The following is a 23,822-nucleotide window of genomic DNA, read 5'->3' on the forward strand; positions in this document are numbered from 1 at the left end:
CTGACAATGGCATCGAGGTTTGGATTGTAGGAAGTTGCTTCGGTAAAATAGTTCCTCTCTCTATTTCTACGCAAAAAGAACAACCGATATCCTTGCATTTTTCCCCCTAAACAGAATGGGTCAGTTTGGCTACTGTTTAAAAACTTTAATATAACCAGAGTGTTACTTTGCCCTGCCAAACTATGGAACCTAAAACAGAATGCATGTAATTTTTAATGGAGGCCACATATATGCACATGAATACATACAAAGTCAAGATGAAATGCTTAGAGCATATAAAGGCAGATTTATTTACCTGTTGGTATTATTTATACTACTAATATGATCAATGTAAAGTTAAATTTACCTCATTAAAGATACCGAGAAAATATGATATTCATAGTAAGCAGTTAAGCTCTCAATATCTGATCAAGTAAAGAGAAAAATCTGAAATTCAGGAAATGCAACACCTTTGACAAAAATATACACTATTTGGCTCTTCTAGATTGTGCTATGTGGGACCAAGATCATTGCATTTCACTGTATTCACTAAACTTGAAGGTTAACATAAACAGGGCTTGAGTGTCTTTTTCTCTGCTGTTAACTTTGTACAGTCTACATTTGTAAAGGATTTACGACATTTAAGAGAAATACCAAGTATTCCATCAAACGTACACAGTAATTTCTGTAAATTAATTTTTACTCTGATATAGCTTCCTTTGGCTTTCTAAACCTCTTTCTATAAAGTTTACCGTAAATAAATTATAATTTCTAGTTTCTATTATTTGTGTGTGTGTGTGTGTGTGGCCATAAAAATTCTGGTAGGCTTTGAAATAGGCTTCATCCTACTTTTCCAAAATCAATAAGTAATGGAAAGTATTAAATGGGAACATTTCATTTATAGAAACTATACATTTGAAAGATGTGAAACGGTCTTAGATTATGAGAAACCAATTCGAAATTCTTTACAAATTATAATTTTAGAATCACTGCAGATGAATAAATTCTCCAAAGCAGAGGGAATTTTTTAAGAAAAAAAAAAGTCTAATGTATAGATTTAAATTTTTTCATAAAAAGCTAGGAGGTGAACATAAATGACAAACATTTAACATTATTTGGTATAAAGGGAATTAAGATTGTAATTTTCTACTCAAGGAAGTTCATCAGACTTCAAATGTGGTACCTATTTCTCCCTGAATTAAACAACTCAATGTTCTAAAGGAAAAGAGGAAACCTAGTGTGCATTCAATTTACAAATGAGACTGGACATTTTCTACAAAGAATTCTCATTAGTGACTGAATGATGAGGATTTTAAATGGCCAAAATGCATCCACCTATTAAAAAAAAATGGTATAACAAGCACTCTATTTTAATTTAATAAGGAAGTTAGCCTCATAACTAAAGTTCTTAAATTTCTGCAGAAGTCTTAATTTTTTTCCTCTATGTAAAAATTATTTTTATAACTGGTAAAGTCTTACTTTTATGTTATATAGAACATCGCTGTTTGGATCTGATATTATGAGTATAAGGTGCCCTTTTTCAAATTAAAACAAATTTGGAGTGATTTCTCATATGGAAACGGTCCAATATTTTCTGTAATGGTTCTTAAAAAAAAAACAAACTTTTGTAGTACACTGAAGGTCTACTCTTGAATTCATATTTAGTCTGATGTGTATACTGATTGCGTTTCGAGATATCCATACTATAAATATTCGTATCACAAATATTACCACTATCCAAATTTGCTACTTTAACAAAGAAACTCACAGGTAAAATCTTGTGTTCTTAAAAAACATGCTATTAGTATTTAGAAATCAAGGTGTTCCTGCGTTTGAAATTTTATACTTCCGAACCTGTAAAAACGATCACGGAAGAGAACTAAAAGATACCCTCTCCTGAAGAGATATTTAGAAGTTTCTGCTAAGAAATCCCTGTGAAAGAAAGTACATCAGAAAGTACATCATCCAATGTGCAAATCTGTTGACAGAGAAAATCTCTGAGCTGTCACAGGAAAAAACCTGTACTAATTAATACGCATCCTAATTTTGACAGCGGTCTTAAATTTAACTTTCTAAATACAAAGTTATTTAAGTCTTGAGTAAAATTACATTTTATTTGCAGGTGATTTTTTACCTTTGTCTTTAACGTTCAATGCAATCTGAAATTTGATGCATTAGAATAAATAATCAACAAAAACTACCTGGGTGCTTTTCAAGCCTCCATTTATGCAGGGCCCGCAAAAATGCTTCCTCATGGGGTGAACTGTGATTCACATCATTTCATCCTCTGTTTGCTCTGAATGGCTACTGCCTCACAAACGTACACTGAATATTGTTCTTTTTTTAATTTTTTTTCCCCAGAGGCAACAGAATACCTCTCAGTGAGAAAGTACATTTTTCAAATTCATATAAAAAGTCACCACTCAAGAATATCAGAAAGATGTACCCATACTAGAATGTTCTTGCTCTCTCCGGGGCCTCTTACCTTCGTTTTCTGTATTGGCCGGCACCGAGTCGACCCCGAAAGGATGCCAGGGCTGCAGATCGTCCAGGCTGAACTCCCCGTTCACGGGAAGAAGCTCCACGGTGGTTTTCGTCTCGGTCAAAGACGGCATGAGGGCATCGTTTCCGTAACTGATTCTTGGTTCGCTGATCATGTTGGCCAAGACGTCATCGGAGTAGTTTTGCTCTTTCTGAAGCAGCTCATCTAAACAAAAGAAAGCCATGCCTTTGGTGGGTCCCAGTGACAATGCAGCAGTGGCTCCCATTTTCTGTCTGCCAGACACGACTGTAACTGTTCTACACCCGTGAGCTCACGTGGAGCCGCGAGGTGGGCACCGGCATCGTTTCCATCTTACAGATGTGAAAACTGAGGCCCGTGGGAGTTGAGCCACGTGGGCAAAATCATAGCAAGGGCTCAAGGCAGGACTGGAGCCCAGGGAGAATGGCTAACACCCGGGCTGATGCTCCGAATGACCCCACCGTTCCTCCCAGGGATGAACGACCTCGAGAGCTGTACCTCCACTTCCTCCTCTGACACGGATTCTAGGGTCCTGTGATTGCAGAGGAATCAATAGTGTGCTGTGGTGAGGTGTCTGACGGGAAGCGGTGGCATCATACGAGGTACAGTTACTTTCACGCTGGAGGATATAATCTAGTGAATCCCTCCCTAGTCTTCCCTTGAACATGCGGGAGCCTAAATGACGGCAGCCTCCTCTATTCTCGAACAGTTCTCGCTGTTTTGCTTTGCATAGATCTGCCTTCCTCAAAGGCCCCCTCGGGGCCACATGATCTGTGTTCTGAGGCAACAGGGAAGCAGTCGCCTTGCCTTCCCGGCCGTGGCCTTATGGGCACAAAGTTCTGCTCTAGCCTCTTCCTTGGGTGAAACCTCCCTGACTCCCAGCACATCTCACGCCACCTCAGACCAGATTTCCCGCCTCTCCCCTCTGCTGCCTCTCTTTGCAAAAGATGCTATCGGGGGCGCCTGGGTGGCTCAGTCGGTTAAGCGGCCGACTTCGGCTCAGGTCATGATCTCGCGGTCCGTGAGTTCGAGCCCCGTGTCGGGCTCTGTGCGGACAGCTCAGAGCCTGGAGCCTGTTTCAGATTCTGTGTCTCCCTCTCCCTCTGACCCTCCCCTGTTCATGCTCTGTCTCTCCCTGTCTCAAAAATAAATAAAACGTTAAAAAAAAAAAGATGCTATCAGTTACCCCCTTTTCTAAACACGGAACTAAACTACATCGACTTTGAGGACCAGAACTGACTTATCTGAAGTCCTTGTGGGCTGGTGAAAATTCCTAAATTATACGTTTCATGATGGCAGTGCGTTTTTACTAGAAAAGAGAGCTGGGAATATAACCCGGCACCAACTGTAATCGTTGCTTTAAATACAGGGTTATCACAAGATTAGTGAATCCCCTATTATGCGGCCACAGTTCACCAGATTTTTCTGTGTGACGTATTTTTAAAAATGAGACACCCATGAATAGCATGGGCGCCATTAGAAATGATATTCACCAGAGTATCTCATTTCCTAATCATACCTCTGTCAAGAATTTACTGTACTAGATCTTTCAAACCAAGTATTGGTTAGTATTACTGCTGCAAAAAATGAAGAAAATAAAATCAGGATTTAAATTTGATTTGTAACATTTTACCGTCATCCCTCACATTCTCTTTTAAATGGAATTTTTTTTTACTTGAAAAATTAAAATTCTGTTCAAATAGATCTATTAAAACAATTTGATAGGATAGCATTAAAGCATGAGATTAATATCCTCCTATGGAGTCAGGTTTATTGCAAGATATTATTTTAAATGATGAAATCTCAAGCCAATCAGTCCTCCTGAAGTCTAATTTGAGTTATAATACATAGCTATTTTCTGCAGCACCATTCTAAATTCAATATTTGATGCTTGTAATGACTTTCCCATGCAGATGAAAGGTCCCCATTAGATCTACTTCAACTTTTTCATGTCTTACAGACTCATAGGTAATGGCTAATAACTTAGCCAATGTCTGCTTTAATGAATTTAATGGGCATTTCTTTTATATAAATCTCATGCTTGTGACTGTTAAGCACTTACAATACTGAAGAGATGATCTTTTGGAATAATTATTGGTGCTCACAAGTTCATCTTGGAAGGGAATAACCTTCACCAGCATGATCCACTCTCGGCCCCACCTGGGGCCATGTTGGTACCTTTGTGGCATTTACAGTCACTTAACCACCTCCCCTTCCATCTGGAAACGTTTTGTCTTTGTCTTGCATACCCAGTACCAAGCTGGTTCCCTGTGACTTCTCTGAATAACTCCTCTTGTTCCTTTTTTTTAAAATCTCTTTGTCCATCTATTATCTTTTCGGATCTCCATCCATCTCTTTCTGCAAGTTTTCATCTGGAAATCCCTTCCACACCTGAAACTCTACGGATGAATCTGAAATGTACATTCCTAGCTTGCCCTTGTCCCTCCCACGCCTCCTACCCAGGCTCTTTGCATTTCTAAGTCCGCTGGGTCTGTTAGCTTATATCTCTCATGAACTTTCAGAGCTACGGGCTGAAACCTTCATAACCGTCTGCGGCTCTCTGTATTTCTTTGTGTCCCATACTTCTATTACTGACACCTCCCTTTAAAATTCCATTTCCGGATGCTCTCTTATTCATTTTTCACTCTCCCTTTCTACTGCCTACCTCCCTTGAACCATCGTTACTTTCTGCCTTGATCACTGTGATGGTCTCTGCTCTACTTTTCATCCCTCTCCGAAAGGCTCTGCCTCGTCTCGGTAACTCATTTCCTACTGAATGAATCCCAGACTACTTTGCCAGATGGTAAAGGCCCTCTGTGATCTGGGCTCACCTCATCTTTCTAACGATGAGGCTTTTAAACTTTCTGCTGTATATACCTATGCTACTGTGATTTATAGTAAGAAACATATATTTGGTCTCTGTAGGCAGGGAGCTCCTAAAACCCTTGGAATTTCATAGGTGATGGGAGGAATAAAGGTATTTTTCGTTATGTCATGAAGTGACTTTTGAAAAGCCTGTAGGTCACCTAAGGATGAGGGGCTGGTGCCCAGAGGAAGTGACCATGTGATCAGAGGGTTAGAAGTTTCAGTCCCACACTCTGCGAAGGGAGAGGGGCTGGAGATTGAGCTCAATCACCAATGGCCAATAAATAAATCAGTCAAGTCTATGTAATGAAGCTTCCGTAAAAACCTGAAAGGACAGGGTTCTGGGAGCCTCGAGTTGATGAACACGTGCAGGTGTGGGTGGGTGGGGGGCAAACGTGCTGGAAGCTGTGAGCCCTTTTCCACATACCTTACCCTACTTTTTAACTTTTCCTGGGTTGTATCTGTTTATACTAAACTAGTAATCTAGTGAGTGAAATGTTTCCCTCTGTTCTATGAGCCGTTCTAGCAAATTAATAGAACCCAAGGAGAAGGAACTTCTGATGTACAACTGGTCATCAGCAGCACAGGTGACAATCTGGACTTTCGACTGGCTGTTGGGGGTGGGGGAGGGGAGTCCGAGGACTGAGCCCGTAACTCTTGTGGGATCTGCACTACCTCCGGGGAGATGGTGGCAGAATTGGGTTGAATGATTGAATTCTCCAGTTGATGTAGGAAAACTGCTTGGTGGTGTGGGGAAAAACCCACACATTGGAATTGGACCCACAGCTCTCTCGAGCTGAGTAGCTTGGATTATCCCCAGATGGGACCATGCATTCCCATCAGGGCACCTTTGCTCTCTGTTCCTGCTACACAGGAAGACCATTTCTGCTTATCTAAATTATATGAACTCTTTTTTTTAATAGTTTTTTTTAAACGTTTATTTATGAGAGAGAAGAGACTGAGTGCAAGTGGAGGAGGGGCAGAGAGACAGGGGGACACAGAATTCAAAGCAGGCTCCAGACTGTGAGCTGTCACCACAGAGCCCGACGCGGGGCTCGAACTCACAAACTGTGAGATCATGACCTGAGCTGAGGTTGGACGCTTAACCAACTAACTGAGCCACCCAAGCGCCCCTAAATTATATGAACTCTTGAAAGCCCAGCTCAAACGCCCTCTCCTCTCTAACTCTCCTCTCAACAACTTTATGAGGGTTACAAGCATCATGACTTTTATGGGCCAGGAAACTGAGGCGAGGAGGGGTGGCTGAATCTCTTTAAGATCCCATGGTCAGTAAGCGTCTGTGCTGAAGTGCAAGATCTGGGCTGCAGAAAACCAGCCTTCCTCCCTGCGACCCCCACCCATCTAGCCTCCACGGTACCAAAGGAGGGCTCACTCCTGGTCTCAGTACTGTGCTGCTCATTTGCAGAGTGATTGTACGTCTGACTGTTCCAGAATGTTCTGCACATTTACAGGGCTGCAACCGGACTCAAATACCACCAGCCCCATGGAATGGCTATATTGCTTTTGCGCCTTCAAATAGGCAGTTTCCAGGCCCAGGAGCTGAAGGAAGTCCTGTCCCCATCTCGGCCCACGGCAGTGAAAAGGGTGAGGCAGGGAACAGTCACAGAGGAAAACCTTACATCTGTGCTTCAAAAAATATCCAGGACACTTTGGCTTGCAGCAAATTGCGGTGCCTCTTTTTCTCTTTTATTTCTTTTATTGTCGGCAGAAAATTTCCTCCAAATGGCCACTAAAATGTTGAGCCCCATGGTGGTTAATTTGCCTGGTTTATTCATGTGCAGAAAATTAGAGAATGACACATTCAAGAAATGTTACATTTCTGGCAGAGTGAAAAGCACTTAGGCTTTTTTGGGGGAGTACAAAAGAGCAGAAGTAAGTGCTCTCACCTCAGTTTAACACGGGAGATTTAGAAACAACCACCTCTGGTTATCTCATTTGGAACAATGAGGTCCGTCTGTGTGGTTTTTAAGGGACCAAAAGCAGGTGGAAATGATGGATTATCGTTAGTTGGTGAAGGATTATTCCATTTTGTGATCATAAAATGTCGAAGGCAGCCAGCTACCTCTTGGTATTATTAAGGGCTCAGGATTTTACCAATGGCTAAGATAATCGGCACCAGGCTATTCTGCCTGTGATTAAAAACAAAAAAAAACAAAAAAAACACAGAGCCACGTATATAATTATTTCATTGCTCCTTCTAAGTGGGGCTTCATCTTTGAATTCTGTGGTAAGACTCATCACACAGAAACCACACATCTGGTATGCTGCTGGCTCTGATGGATTACCTGTTTATCGGACTTAATTTAATATTTTGTTACAATGCGCCCGATGCCATATATTGGCGATTTCCAAAGCTTTTAAACGTCTCCATTTGCCAGCTGCTATATTAAACTAAGACGCTAGGTTCATTTCTCTCCCAAGACTCTCCTCTTTTTCCCCCCCCTTTCTAAAAGCTATTTGTTATTGCCCAGAGTTGCGGCAATTATCTCCGGAGTCAGATTTAGTCTCTTCTAGAATACTCAGCACACACGAGCGCTGTAGTTAGAAGCGGGAATACTCAACTGGGTTCAGTGATGGTAATTTTAACCTACAGCTTAAACCAAACAGAGATACTCAGTTTCAAATATGAAACATATGGCAAACCTTGCCCTTTTGAAAAGTGTGCTGAGAACCTACACTAGGCATACTTAATAGTAAAGAGAAAAGGAAACAAAAAACGCCTCAGCACGTAGTTATCGGAGGAAATATTTAAAATATTTTGAGGTGATGGGGATTAAGGGGGGGCACTTGTGATGAGTACCAGGTGCTGTACGAAAGCATGGAAATCACTATACTGGGCTCCTGAAGCTAATATTACACTGTCTGTTAAGGAACTGGAATTTAAATAAAAACCTAAAAAAATATTCTGAAGAAAGCAACATCAACAGAGTCACCCAACAGTGATGCCATCTTCAAATGACTAAAATACTTTGTTTTTGTGGTGTGGAATAGACTTCCACCAGAGTTTGAGAGACATGGCCTCATGAAAGGATTGCTGAATGGGAAAACAGAGGAATTCTAGATCATTTGTTTCACATGCCTCTTCAAATGATTAATCTCCTCGCCAACCTCCTAAAGATTTAACTGCCATATTTTCGGTTTCAAGGAAATACAGTTTATAAACATTGAAGCAGTTCTCTTTCACAAGCTTCAGTTATAATCGATGAACTATCTCTTCTACCTTTTAAACACGCTTGGACGGCGGGGGGAGGACAATCTCCTTCATGTAAAGGAAGTTCAGCCTCAGCCTTTTCCTCTGTAATACACACCTATTAAAGGTCTGATTTGGACACTGGCACCAACTGAGGTCCCCTAGGCTTGCTGGGTTTTCTACTTATAGGATTGAAACGGCATTGCTTTCATTATTATTATTTTTTTCTATTTTCTGATTCTTCTGGTTCCTCGTGGAAAATATGTATTTATCCATAGCCTCTCTCCAAAATGGAAATTTCCCTTCAACTCTAACAGGGGACTCTTATATGACCAATGCTTACCTCTTTTTTTTAAATAAATAAGAAAGCATAATTTATGTGTTTCTCTGCGGTGATCCGTCCATTTATGTTTTCACAATTCTTACCTGTTTCATAAATACTTACACATCTCAAAGGATTGAGGATTCCACCTCTGAACAATGCACCCCCCTCCCCCGTGCCACCACAGCTGCATGGGAAGTATTTATGAAAGGGATGTCATTTTTCTCCTATCAAGAAGCTCTACTATAAATCTGCTGTCATCCATTCTAGGCATTTTGCCCACACCAGGACGAGGAGATCAGATTTAATTTTCCAATCACAGTTCTGTGCATGAAACCCCCTAAGGCTTGCAATTCCTCACCCATCAAATTAGAGGAGGTTGGATGGATGGTCTTAGCAGTTCCTTCACTTTGAATTCTATTACCTATACTCTTGCTAGGTAGGTGTGCCCCTGCCCCTGTCAGAGCGAGGGAACCGGAATCTGCACCCCACTGTGGTCCCCAGGTGATTCTTTTTTTTTTTAATGTTTTATTTATTTTTGAGAGGGGGGGAAGGGACAGAGAGAGAGAGAGAGGGAGACACAGAATCCGAAGCAGGCTCCAGGCTTTGAGCTGTCAGCACAGAGCCTGGCGTGGGGCTCGAACCCACAAACCGTGAGATCGTGACCTGAGCTGAAATCGGACACTTAACTGAGCCACCCAGGCTCCCCCCACCCACATGATTCTTAGTCACGTTACAGTCCAACCACTGCCACAAGCTGTAAAGAGGCATCACTACACAACTATCTCAGTTATCGCTTCATAAAAGACAAAACAAGTCTTGGAAACAAGGTGTGAAAGACGAGCACGGTCGACAAAGAATACTGCCAGAAGAAGCCTTAGGTCTGAACACCTCGAAGTCATGTTCTCAGAACCCAACCCACTCTGTTGCCTTGAAACTACCATTCACGACAGCGTTTCTGAGTCAGAAAGCCACGGGAAAAGGAAAGGCTAGTTAGGAATTTCCTTTTTTGCCAGAACATTCGTCAGGCAGGAAATTACACAGGAGCCAGAGCAGGGAAGTGCTCGGGAGACAGGTCAGCATTGTTCAGACTCTGAGAAAAAGAATATGAACTTAATACGTAAGTATTAAGAGTACTAGAGGACACACTTCATTGCTCTGCTTCCCTGTACTGAAGACCAGCCCTAGCTGGTGACTCTTTTACTTCTAAGCATAGTTCGATGGAGCAGAAACTGTTTAAAATGCTAATTGGTGGCATGCCTGGGTGGCTCAGTCAGTTAAGCGTCTGACTTTGGCTCGGGTCATGATCTCTTACACGGTTCGTGGGTTTGAGCCCCACGTCGGGCTCTGTGCTGACAGCACTGAGCCTGCTTTGGATCCTCTGTCCCTTTCTCTCAATTAGCCCACCCCCACCCCGCCCAATAAACAAACATTAAGAAAAATAAATAAAATGGTAATCTGGGGGAGAACCTATGTGGTCTTCAAGGGATTACTGTACACGGTCGGGACGTCTTGATCCGTGTGTGACTTGTGGGACAGCCACACTGTGGCGGGACTGTGTTATGCTAGGGCATCTCGAAAGCAGGAGATCAACCCTACGGAGACACCTTCCACTTCAGTTGCCTTTTCATATCCATTAGCTCCTTTCATATCCACAATGGTCTGCGCTGTGGGATGCTATCCCCACTGATGGCTGACCAAACTGTGACATCCCTCTTGAGAAAGCACAGTTATCAGGTGGCAGAATTGAGATCCGAACCCAAGTATCCTGATTCCGAGTCCAAATGTTTTCACTATTCCATGAAACATTCTATTTTACGGTTGACAAGGCTATTTGATTACTGACTAATATTATAGAAATACATACACATCTATCATCACATGCATCCTGTTTCTCGTAATCTTTTTTAAAGTTGGTTTATTTATTTTGAGAGACAGAGAGAGTGAGTGGGACAGAGGCAGAGAGACAGAAAGACAGAATCCCAAGCAGGCTCTGCACTGTCAGCACACAGACCGACACGGGGCTTGAAATCAAAAACCTCGAGATCATGACCTGAGCTGAAGTCAGACACTTAAATGACTGAGCCACCCGGATGCCCCTCTCATAATTTTTGACAGATTTGGAAAGTGAAGAATTCAGTGGTATCTTTTTTTTTTTTTTTTTTCCACACAAAGGAACCAAGATAAGAGATTTTTGCCATGGGCCAAGGTCATAGAGCTTTTCCATGATGAAGGAGCAGAGCTGAAAAGCCAGGTGGTTCCCAGCTGCACAGCCATCCACTGTTCCCTCCTCTAATTAAGGGAGCCATTTTGACAGCCCATCCCCTGTGGACACGTATCTCCCACTTCTTTAGATTTCCCTTTCTCTGGAAGACTGGCATAGTAGGGTAGCTATGTGAACTGTTATCAGGTATCATCAATTCGGAGTCAAATTTAAGATAATGTAGACACCTTTGGGTTTTGAGCCAAGTAAATGGTTGAACCCTGCATACTTATCCCAAATATCCCTTCTCATCAATGGTGCAGGGACTTGAACACTTCAGTGGTCAAGAGCCAAACGGCCTAGGAAGCACCTGGGTGGCTCAGTCAGTTAAGTCCGACTTCGGCTCAGGTCATGATCTCACGGTTCGTGAGTTTGAGCCCCACGTCGGGCTCTATGATGACAGCTCAGAGCCTGGAGCCTGCTTTGGATTCTGCGTCTCCCTCTCTCTCTGCCCCTCTCCCACTTATGCTCTGTCTCTCTCTCCTTCAAAAATAAATAAACATTAAAAAAGAACTTAAAAAGAGCGAAACAGCCCTGTAGGATGCTGCATTTCCACCTTGGGCAAAAGATTATAGATGTATTATCACAACGTAATGCTGTTCCACAAATCTAGTTTGTATTTCGACCTCCATAAAATTGGGTCAGTCCTCTTATTTTTAGCCACACTAGCAATCGAGAATCTCTTACAGTCTCAAAATTCAGATTTCACCTCTGAATCTGGGTTTATTTTGCTTTAGTACTTTCTTGGACATAGATTTTAAACGAAGCATGCTTTGTCCACTCGTGGCAACAATCTGTCCCTGGAGGGGACACAAACACAGCTACACGTTACTTGTGAGAATATTTCCTACTGCCAAGTGACATTGCTTAAAAGTATCACTTGTCCAGCTTAAGGCTGAGGGTACGAAAGAAGTCCCTTTCTATTTAAGACAGATTTCCTTTTTTTGACTTTCAAACAACAGAGATCAAACAACTTAGATCTAACCAATGGCATCAGTCAGAAATCAAGAGAAAAGTCAGTCCATCTCCCTGGCATCAAAAAACAGATTAAAGAGTTTCCTCTCTGTGCTTCTTTGTAGAATCTGTGCCAAAGTTGTGATCCTATTTCCAACTACCTTAGGATCTTGGTCCTGCCTACATGGTTGGAAGTCTAAGCACTCCGGAGAGGAAAAACCTTCTCAAGTTTAGACAACAAACCAAGTTTACAGATTACAGAGAGATTCTTTGAAAGTATGCTGTACTGAGGTTATAATTTGCATATACAAATAAGTGTCTTTGTTTTGAGGAAACACACGGTGAAGAACTTAGGGGTAAAGAGCCACTATGTCTTCAAGTCCCTCTCAAGAAAAGAAATTTTATGGGACGCTTGGGTGGCTCAGTCGCTTAAGCCTCTGACTCGGTTTTTCAGCTCAGGTCATGATCTCATGGTTCGTGAGTTGGAGTCCCGCGTTGGGCTCTGCACTGGCAGTGTGGAGCCTGCTTGGAATTCTCTAAGTCTGGAATTACATTAAAATAAAAAGTTCAGGGGCGCCTGGGTGGCGCAGTCGGTTAAGCGTCCGACTTCAGCCAGGTCACGATCTCGCGGTCTGTGAGTTCGAGCCCCGCGTCAGGCTCTGGGCTGATGGCTCAGAGCCTGGAGCCTGTTTCCGATTCTGTGTCTCCCTCTCTCTCTGTCCCTCCCCCGTTCATGCTCTGTCTCTCTGTCCCAAAAATAAATAAAACGTTGAAAAAAAATAAAAATAAAAAAAATAAAAAGTTCAGGACCGTGGCACTGAACTGTAGTGCCGGCTTTAACCTGTATCTATCCGGATGTTTTCCTCCAGTCAATATATAGGGGAAAAGCACATATGACCATTGGCATAAACAGATACAAATGACACATCCTCTGCAACATAAAATAAAAATGGATGAACATTTTGATGAGTCATCCCCCTTAAACATAAGTCAATTATTTCATGTGATTTTCAAGCCAGGAAACACTGGTTTCTTCACGTGCTGGAGGAAAAGCTGTCAGTCTTGGGCTAGTTGAGAGATGTGTACTTTTACTGTTTCACTGAAGGGGTTTCCAAGTAATTATGATTGAGGAATTTTCTCTTCAAATCTATCTTTAAAAAGAGCCTAACCCCAGCAGCACAAGCTAGGACTTCACTGTGATTCCGCTTTTATATAAAAACGTGGCATTTGAGGGGTGCCTTGGGTAGCTCAGTCTGTTAAGTGTCTGACTTTGGCTCAGGTCATAATATCATGGTTTGTGAGTTCGAGCCCTGCATCGGGCTCAGAGCCTGGAGCCTGCTTCAGATCCTGTGTCTCCCTCTATCTCTGCCCCTCCCCTGCTCACACTCTGTCTCTCTGTCTCTCAAAAATAAATAAACATTAAAAAAAATGTGGCAGGGGGCGCCTGGGTGGCTCAGTCGGTTAAGCGTCCGACTTTGGCTCAGGTCATGATTTCATGGTCCGTGGGTTCGAGCCCCGCGTCGGGCTCTGTGCTGACAGCTCGGAGCCTGGAGCCTGTTTCAGATTCTATGTCTCCCTCTCTCTGACCCTCCCTCATGGGAGGGTCCCTCAGACCCTCATGACTGTTCATGCTCTGTCTCTCTCTGTCTCAAAAATAAATAAACGTTAAAAAAAAAAATTAAAAAAAAATGTGGCATTGGTAGTAATTATAAGGATAACATAAATTTGGTGCAAAAAACACAGAAAACAGAACAAAAAAATAACAATAATTCACTTGCAATCCCACCAGCAAGATAACCAAGATATTTTTTAAATATAATTTATTAGCTTCAATCATTTTATTATCTAATTTTTATTACTGTGGTCAATGAGAATGGATTCTATGAGGTTCCTGAAGCAGGCGGGGAGGCCCTTGGAATCCGAACAATCAGGTCTGAGGACACAGACATGAAATCATGAAGGGAATTTTCCTCCAGTTTCATTCTTCAGTATGCATTTCTCGATTTTTCTGGTAGGCTGTTCTGCATAGTTGGTGCAGTTTTTTGTTTGTTTTTACTTCCAACTAGGTTATCAGATACGGAGCAAACTGGAAAACTAAAGTAAACCTGAGGCTTGCTCTATCGGGGTTAGTATCACATTTCATTTTTTAAAAACTGCTAATGCGTTTAGTGAGTCCAAGTAAGTACAACAGGAAAGGTTATTTAAACACAAAATACTGAAAAGACAATTTTACTGCTCTTGCGGTTTTATAAAGGCCAAGTCATTCTGGCAACTGCATACAATCTGGGTTCATATTCCCCTGGAGCCTCCACTGCTCGTGTTGGGGTGCTCTGGGCATCCATCCGTAATATCCCCGCCTTGCCCCCTGAGCTCTGAGCCAATTAAGAGGGAACAGGTAGAGATGAAAACATCATCTTTACCTGTGACAAAAGCCAGGCCCTTACTAACCCACACAATGCTTTCTTTGGGGAGTGAGTCACATGTAGGGCACATGGCTTGTTAAGCCATGTGCAGTGTAGACAAATTTCAGCTCCAACCTGTACCCTCAGCTGCACCCTCTTATGACAGAAGAGGGAGTCTGAGCGACACCCCTGTGTCCTGTCCAACCTGCACAAGGTAAGTGGTGATCCTGCCTGATCAGCACCCTTTCCCAGACTTGTGAGATTAGCCCTTCTTACCGGAGTAAGAAATACCCTGAAGGTGGGCCAAAGGAATGGCACACAGTGTCCCCCCTCAACAGTGAGCAATCGTTCTCTGCTATTCTCTGGAAAAAAGTGCATTCTAATGGACTCCTATCTGATAAGTGCTTCATTGGTGGAATTCTATATTTAGAATGATGGAAAGTACTGGTTAAGCAAGGCAGGTCAGGTCATGGGAGAAAGTAAGATGTCAACATTCATAAATAGTTAATTTCACTCAAAGAGCCTAAGGATTTATGCTGATAATTATAAGGGTAACAGGCAAGTATGGATAAGATCAGCACAAATCTATGTATCTATCTATCTATCATCTATCTATCTATCTATCTATCTATATCTATCAATACATCCATCCATGTATATGTATTTATCTATGCAGACATAGATAGACATATATCTCATGACAGGGGAGGAAGAGATCTGTTCCTATAGACAGCACATCATATTTATATACACGATAGCTCATTTGAAATGTACGTTTATGCAGATCAAAAAAGCCCGTATCAATTCTGTATGGTCTTCTGACCATAAACATAGCTGTGTTTAACACAAAACTCGCTCTGTACTAAACGTTTCTGGAACAGCAATGGCCCTTCCTCTTCTAATCAGCTGACTCATACAATCCCTCAACAACGCATAGGGACACCTAGCCTGGAGATGGAAAATGCTTGGAGACAGAAGGGAACTGTCTGTCTTAAGCATTAACAGTGCAGGGGAGTGGAGAGACTGAAAGAACTCGCTTTAAGGAAAATAATCTGAAGCCAAGAAAAATAAAAACATCTTCTCATCAATGAATGAGCTCATTCATTTATTTGTTCATTTATCTACCTGTTCAGCAATCCTATCATCTTGCAGGCCAGTGCAGGAACTAACTAAGGTAATTTCTTTTTACTCAGTGCTCACTGCCCAGAGGACAGATGAGCATAGAAGTAATTCCATGCCAGTGCTATGGGAAGGGGTATGGACCGAGCGAGAAAGAAATGAGCTTGGATTTTCCAGCTGGAGACAGTGGATGATGCTATTACGGAAGAGAGACTGCCAAGGTATAGAGAGTGGGCTGCCCAAAGGCTGGGACCTTTCTGGCACGAGGGCAGTAAAAAGGAAGCAGCTCAGAAGCCAGGAGCTCTAGTGTGTGGAACCCAGAGGGGAGAGGAACACGCTGACGTACACTAGGTGTATGCCATTCACAAATTCTATGGGTTTTGTTGGTACCCGCAGCTCATGAATAGGCAGGGGAATTATAGGATACTTGAGAGACATGTCAACATTAAAAAACTGGGCAAGGGAGTGGGCAAGGTGTATACTACACTGATCAAACCAGAAACACATTTAAGGAAGTGATAGGAGGAAGAACGGTGCTATTTTGATGGTGGTGGGGGTGGGGGAAGTTGTGACCGGGACAGGAGAGCCGTTAATATTTTTCAGTCTTGACTGGAGTTGTGTCTATCGGAAGAGCAAAGATGCGGGGAGAAAGACAACTTCTCCTCAGACATGTTTGTGATACTCCAGCACACTGGGATGGCGATGTCCTGCAGCCCCTGGAAATATGGGCCCGGAGAGCTCATGGCCATGTTGAAACAGCCCAAGGGGAAGCACAGATGCGAAAATGGAAAGTTTCCCAGATTTTAGCACAATCCTGCAAGTGTTCTGGGGGGAGAAGCCCATACTCGATTCCCGAAGAGGGGTTTATCATGAATTGAATTGTTAGATAATACGACACAGCGCCACCCAGAATGAAGTGCCTCGTTCCAGCTGAAGACTCTTTCGAGTGTCAACCTGCAGTGCTTGCCAATAATGTCAAATTAGTAGTTATGGGTAAGAACTACAAGGAGCAAGCTATTTCTTATCCCAATAGAGGGTTATGGGTCTTTTGTTTTTTCTCCAATCACCTCATTGTCAATATCCATGAGATGTTAAAAAGAAAAAAAAAATCAACCTTATTTTTTTTACTCTGCAAAGCACAAAGAGAAAATTGTGTGGGAGGTGAAAAATAAAGTAGACCCAACCTTTCTGCTAATTTAACTTTGGAGACGCTCTCCTCTTAGACAATGATCAAGTCAAAGGGGACTGGTTATCACTGAGTCTGGCTGTGCTTTAAAGTTACCAAGTGAACCATGAATCCTGGTGCCAGAAGGTATATTCCACTGAGCATGTTGGGAAATTACCCTAGGGGGCCACTTTCTTACTGAGAACGGATAGCCCTTTTCACTGCCAGAGACAACCGCCTTCCATGACGTACAGCTTCCAGCCCCATGTGGGAGACCTTGCCCCGCTATTTCCTTTTTAAAGGGCTTCTAATCTCCACATTTCCGGGTCTCTGCACTAGACCTCAGCCAAGTCTCCGATGCTTTTCCTGTTGAAAATTTACATGGAATTCTAGTCGTTTCTTCAAAAAAATTGCTTGTGTTATTCTCATCTCAGCACAGTTCAATCTGGTCTGTCCTCCACCCTGCTCTGAAAAAGTCTCGACTTAGAAATAAAAAAAACAAAAACAAAAAACAGACTTCACCTCAAATTATGACACATTTTATGAAAAGTTATCAGTTGGGTCTGAGATTTCTACTCTTCCCTTTTTACGTAATCAGCCTTAAAAATGTAACTACCATTCTCTGAATACATAATACTAAAACATGATCATCTTCGATAATACATAATTTACTTTAAAATTATTTTTAACATTTATTTATGTTTGAGAGAGAGACAGAGTGTGCATGGGACATGGGCCGAGAGACAGGGAGACACAGAATCCAGAGCAGGCTCCAGGCTCTGAGCTGTCAGAGCAGAACCTGATGAGCAGCTTGAACTCACGAACTGTGAGATTAAGACCTGACCTGAAGTTGGATGCTTAACCTACTGAGCTACCCAGGTGCCCCCATAATTAATTCGCTTTATAATTCAGAGTCCTCTATACTAATTCTCATAGTGCTCCAACAGCTTTTTAAAATTTTTGATGTGATGTAAGCAAATCTTTATTTGAATATATTTTAAGCTTCAACAACAAATTAAAAAATGATTCACATTATGGTGCATTTATACATGTCTTTTCATCTTCCAAGCGCAGTAAACATTAATTAACCCCGGCTAATTAAAACAACCATGGTTTACAAATTTACCCATTAATCAGCCTCAAGCAAATGCAAAGCATTTAAAGCCTTTCATAATTTGAACCAATTTTACATGGAACTTATTTTTCTTTAAAAGAAGAGGTCATAAATTCAAGACATGCAGCCCTTTGACTTAAATTTGGCAGTGTTTTAGAAAGAAACGTGGACAATTTTTCAGATTCATGAAAGTCAAGGGAAAGGAAAAAATATAGCTGCGTGATATGGGTCAAGTTATGTCTCCCTAAAATATATATTCAAGTCCTCATGCCCACTACCTATGAAAATGACCTTATATGGAAAGAGGGTCTTTGTAGATGTAATCAGGTGAAGATGAGATCATACTGGAATAAGACAGGCCCTCATCCAATATGGAGTAGGGTAGACCCCACTGGAGTTAAGGTGGGCTCTTGATCATTCTGGAGAAGAGGGGAGAACACTACGTGAAGGCAGAGACTGGAGTATCTACGAGTCAAAGTATGTCCAGGATTGTCACCAGCAGCAGAAACAAGAGAAAGAAATGGAAGAGATTCTCCCCTAGAGCCTTCAGAGAGAGCATGACCCTGTGGACATCTTGATTTTGGACTCCTGGTCTCCAGAATGATGAGAAGGGATTTCTGTTGTTTCAGGCCACCCGATTTGTTGTAGTTAGTTCTAGCAACCCTAAGAAACTAAAATACCACCCATACAGGTGAATATGAACCATCTGCAAATAAGACAACCATTTCTGGCTATAATAGTCACCTGGGAATAGAATGTGGTTTCTTCCTGAGCCCTTTACTCCAGGTTGGAATAGGCAGACTGGGGAGAAGAGTAAAGAGCTCTGCCATTAGTGCAGAAATGTTTTCCCCTGAACACCAGCAAGTGTTTTGGGGAGACTAAATGGTCCCTTCATTTCAGCAACTCTCTCCCATCTAGAGAGAATACCATCCACTTCCCTTTCTTGGCCATCAATGACTGCATGCCTTATCCTGATAAGGCCAAAGGAATTTGGGACACCAGTGTCAACTCTTAAGCTCAGCAAGGAAGTGAAAAGGCTTCGGTTTCAAATACCTTGTAAGCACAAAGGTCATGCCATATCCTCTCTAAGAAGCCAGAAGCTGAGCCCTCCCTGGTAGCATACCGTGTAGCAAATGCCTGGCAGGTTTCAGGCTTTACTAACTCCAGGGTGATGAAAACACCACCATCACTAATGCCAGAACTGAGTTTGCTACTATACCTGCATTCGGCAACAACACTGAGGGAAGCTGGAACAGCTTGGAGTCAATCTATAGCATTGAGCTCATCAGGGGCAATTTAAAATTCACATTCGACAAGTCAGATCTTGAAAAAAAATACTCTGTAGCCTACAAGTTTTTCTTTATTCTTTCTTCAAAAAAATTTTTTTGAAATAGTTATATTTGAGAGAGAGAGAGAGAGTGAGTGTGAGTGGAGGGAGAGAGAGACACAGAATCTGAAGCAGGCTCCAGGCTCTGAGCTGTCAGCACAGAGCCCGACGCGGGGCTCGAACTCACAGACCTCGAGATCATGACCTGAGCCGAAGTTGGACGCTTAACCGACTGAGCCACCCAGGTGCCCCAAGTTTTTCTTTATTCTTGTATGGCACACAGATGATTGGAATAGAATACTTTTATAAAGTAGAGTGTTTAATAGCAACTTCTGGGTTATTTGTGACCCTTTGGCTCAAGAGAGGAGGAAAATATGGCTACCAATGCCAGGTTACAGGCCATATTGTGTTACATATTTCGTTACACTGTCTGGTCTGTCCTTCCACATTCCTACTGGGAATGCTTGGCTTTAGTTACTCAAAAAAAAACCCCAAAAAACCAAACAAGGGGCACCTGTGTGGCTCAGTCAGTTGGGCGTCCGGCTTCGGCTCAGGTCACGATCTCACAGCTCGTGAGTTCCAGCCCCGCATCAGGCTCTGTGCTAACAGCTCAGAGCCTGGAGCCTGCTTCGGATTCTGTGTCTCCCTCTCTCTCTGCCCCTAACCCACTCATATTCTGTCTGTCTCTCTCAAAAATAAATAAACATTTAAAAAACAAACAAAAAAACCCCATAAGAGTGTGTGGATAAATTAGTTAGAAACAAATTATAAAAACCCACCAAATCTCTCTCCACGTCAAATGTATGCTTATATATATAAGACTTTTTTTTATCAACAAGGTCTTTCTTATATTAAGTTCATAAAGGCAGACTGTAGGCTGCCAAAGGGAAACCTAGTTCCAATGATTTAGGGAGAATATCTTTCATGGTCACCCCTTTCTTGTTTTTTCAAGTATATTTATTTGAGAGAGAGCAGGCAATCACATGAGTTGGGGAGGGGGAGAGAGAGAGAGAGAGAGAGAGAGAGAGAGAGAGAGAGAGAGAGAGAGAGAGAGAGAGAGAGAGAGAATCCCAAGCAGGCTCTGCACTGTCATTGGAGAGCCTGACACAGGGCTTGAACTCACGAACCGTGAGATCATGACCTGAGCAGAAATCAAGAGTCGGACGCTTAACTGACTGAGCCACCCAGGCGCCCTCCCCTGACTTTCTTAACATGAACCCGTGTGCACTACAAAGGTGAAAGTTAAGGAATGCTGAAGAGAGAGGGGTACGGTACACTGGATATACACAAATGCACGTTTAGTCAAATGTTACAGACTCAACCATGTTTTCCCCCCAAAATGGTATGTTGAAGCCTTAACCTTCAATGTGACTATATTTGGAGACGGGGCCTTTAAGGAGGTAATTCAGGGTAAATGAGGTCATCAGGGAGGGGCCCTCTTCCGATAGGATTGGTGTCCTTCATAAAAGGAAGAGACAGCAAGTATCACTCCGTGAGAGAAAAGGCCGTGTCAAAGCACGAAGGCAGCCACCCACAAGCCACGGAGAGAGACTTCTGGAGTCAACCAAGCTAGTTGAGACCTTGATCTTAGATTTCCAGCTTCCAGAATTTTGGGGGGGGGGGGGAGCCCATTTCTGATGCTTCAGCCACCTGGTGTGTGGAGTTTTGTTATGGCAGCTTGAAGTCACTAAGACACTCACTTTGTCATACCCACGTCAAAGAAGAAGGTCAGAACAGCTTTCTCTGCGGCATTTTGTTTCTTTCTTCTGTGTGTATGTGTGTTTGAAGAAAGACAACAGCTAAAGATGAGAAAAGTAGTATAAGTGATCAAGAGGTCACCAGGGAATGTCTTGTACTGCACCTTTCATGGAAATGACAAGGAAGTGATTTATTTCCGGTGTGATTCAGTTCGGGGTTTGGAAGTGCACCTGACCTTTGGGGCTTTTCAGTTTTCTTTATTTTTCATGGCCATTCGCCAAGAAGTTCTCAAGTACTCCCCTCTGCTACCTTCTTCCTTCACTACAGGTGGCAGGGAAAAGTCCAAATGACAACTTCCCTATGTGTCTGGGACATTTCTAGTTATGTTGTCTATTTGCTTTGAGGGAAACGAGGAGATGGTACATGTTTTCCATACCAAGTCACCACACAAGATAGTTTAAGAAGCAAAGGAATATAATTTGCTTTCCCGTATAACCTGCAAAATACGTATGCCGTTGCTTAACAGAGTGAGTTGTTTCTCAGGTTGGGCACCTGGAGGTGGTTCAGAGCACGCCTTTTCTTGGTAATTTTTTTGTCAATTCCCTGAGAACACACATTAAATTCTCTGACAACCTGAGGTAGCACTAAGCTCTCTGACAATCCTCTAAGAATAAGCTTTTACTGTTTGCCATGTACAACGCTGACAACTCCAAGTGTATTTTGTCAATTTCCCCTCTCACTTCTTATTAAAATAAGATCACTCTGAATTTGAAGAGAGCCTAAATGGGTAATTTCTTCAAGTAAAATGTCAGTATCTATAATAAAAAATGAAGAATCTAAAGAGGGAAGAAAAGACAGAGTAGTAGATTCACAGTTTCTGGAAGAGCACATGAAAAAGTAAATGGGGAAAACGTTATGAAAGATGGCATTTTCCGACCAAAGACTGCTCTCTGCTTGTACTATTTAGTCCTTTTAGATACAGTTAATCAACACTGATAAGCACATTATGCTAATCCTTTTTCATAGTTAATAAGAAGTCTTAACTTGGATAAATAAAACCATCAACTCTGTCGCACCTAAAACCAATTCCCAACGAATCTGAACCTCAAGGTTAATAATGCTTCACTTTCATATTTCATACAAGTCACAGCATTGGAAACAAGCGACCACTAGAAATCCACATGGCCTAATTACCAGGATATATTAATTCTCAATGACAACAATGGCTATTCTATTTCAAGACTAATCTAACTGTAATCTAAGGCTGTTTAAGAATTCTTAACTTTTTGCTATTTCATATAAGACTTCTGAATATTTTTTAAAAATGTTTATTTTTGAGACAGAGAGTGCTCACGTGAGCGAGTGGGAGAGGGGCAGAGAGATGGGGACAGAGGAACTGAAGTGGGCTCTGTGCTGACAGCAGGGAGCCAGATGTGGGGCTCAAACTCACTCATGAATCATGAGATCATGACCTGAGCCAAAGTCAGACGCTTAACTGAGTAAGCCACTCAGGTGCCCCAAGACTTCTGAGTATTTAAGAATCAACTGAGGGGGTAAGAGAAATGCAGTTTTCTGTAGCTCAGAGGTGGGGCCCAGGAATGTGGGGTTTTTTTTTTTTTTTTAATGTTTTTATTTATTTATTTTTTTGAGACAGAGAGAGACAGAGCATGAGCAGGGGAGGGGCAGAGAGAGAGAAGGAGACACAGAATCCAAAGCAGGCTCCAGGCTCCGAGCTGTCAGCACAGAGCCCGACACGGGCTTTAACTCACAGACTGTGAGATCATGACCTGAGCTGAAGTCAGACACTTAACCGACTGAGCCACCCAGGGGCCCTAGGAACGTGTATTTTTAACAAGGATTCCTCCAGGTTATTGTGCTTCGACTGGCCCCAAGAACTACCAGAATAACAATTTCCACAGGGTGTGTGTTGGATGAACTCCGAGATGCCTTTCAGGTCCAAGGGCTTAGAGCAACCAGACTGAAGACATCAGTGAATGCCAGATACTCTGTGTCCACGGGCTGATGGCACAAAGGTGAAGCAACCACACAAAACAGTGAGGAAAGCTCAAGTTATGTGCTATGGATCAATCAGCTCATTATACTAGCCTGCTCGATTAGTGGGTTGCTCCAAGGGCTTGAAGCCCAGATGAACAAGGCTGTAGGTAAAACCACAACACTCAGACCCAATCGCCCACACAAGCGAACATTCTGTTCCAATGTGACTATTTTTTCGAAAACACATCGTATTTGTCCACACCCAAGTACGTGAAGACCTGCTTTGATTTCTGAAGGGCTATGGCAAGACATATGGAACCCCTTGGCCTTTGGCTGTTTTTATAGCACATTCACAAGTCTCTGATTTTGATCAAGCCTCTAAATCAGCCAGAATCCTTAATCTGAACAACGAAAGGTCTGATTCCACTTTTCTGCTCCTTCGAAGAGGTACAGGCAGCAGAGTGGATACAGGTCCATACTGAATGTAGGAAGGGACGTACCTCTTCATTTTACATCAAGGAGTTCTAGAAAGCAAGGTCTCTTTCATATTTTCATACTACATCTGACTTACATCGACTGCATGATAATCGATAGGCTCTCTAGGACCCCCCCTTTTTTGATAACTGTGTTTTAGTAAACTCATAGATAGTGTCACCTTAAGTTCTCTTATACCTAAAGGAAATACTTCAGGTACAGGAAGACTTCCTCCTTAAAGAGGAAAAGGAGGCAAGACAACTGATGGAGGGACTCATCCTATAAATTCTAAACACGTTCCGCCATGGCCTAAATGCTGGATTAAAGAGATGCCTCCCAATATTCTCATCTATCCCTCCTTTTCTTGAAGCAGTTTCTTTTTTCTCTTCCTCATGATAATGGGCATTTGCTAA

The 23,822-nt window shown here is 42.4% G+C and overlaps 1 protein-coding gene across 7 annotated transcripts in view; it reads right to left on the bottom strand.

The window, feature by feature from the left end:
- LOC115523013 (amyloid beta precursor protein) overlaps nt 1–23,822 on the bottom strand; it is a 275,518-nt gene that overhangs the window by 25,929 nt on the left and 225,767 nt on the right. For all 7 annotated transcript variants that reach the window (XM_030328587.1, XM_030328585.1, XM_030328583.1 and 4 more), the window contains one exon: nt 2,465–2,686. In XM_030328587.1, the coding sequence (XP_030184447.1) occupies nt 2,465–2,686 (222 nt within the window). The remainder of the gene's footprint in view (nt 1–2,464; nt 2,687–23,822) is intronic.

The sequence above is a fragment of the Lynx canadensis genome, chromosome C2 (assembly GCF_007474595.2).
Source record: "Lynx canadensis isolate LIC74 chromosome C2, mLynCan4.pri.v2, whole genome shotgun sequence".
Lineage (NCBI taxonomy): Eukaryota > Metazoa > Chordata > Mammalia > Carnivora > Felidae > Lynx > Lynx canadensis.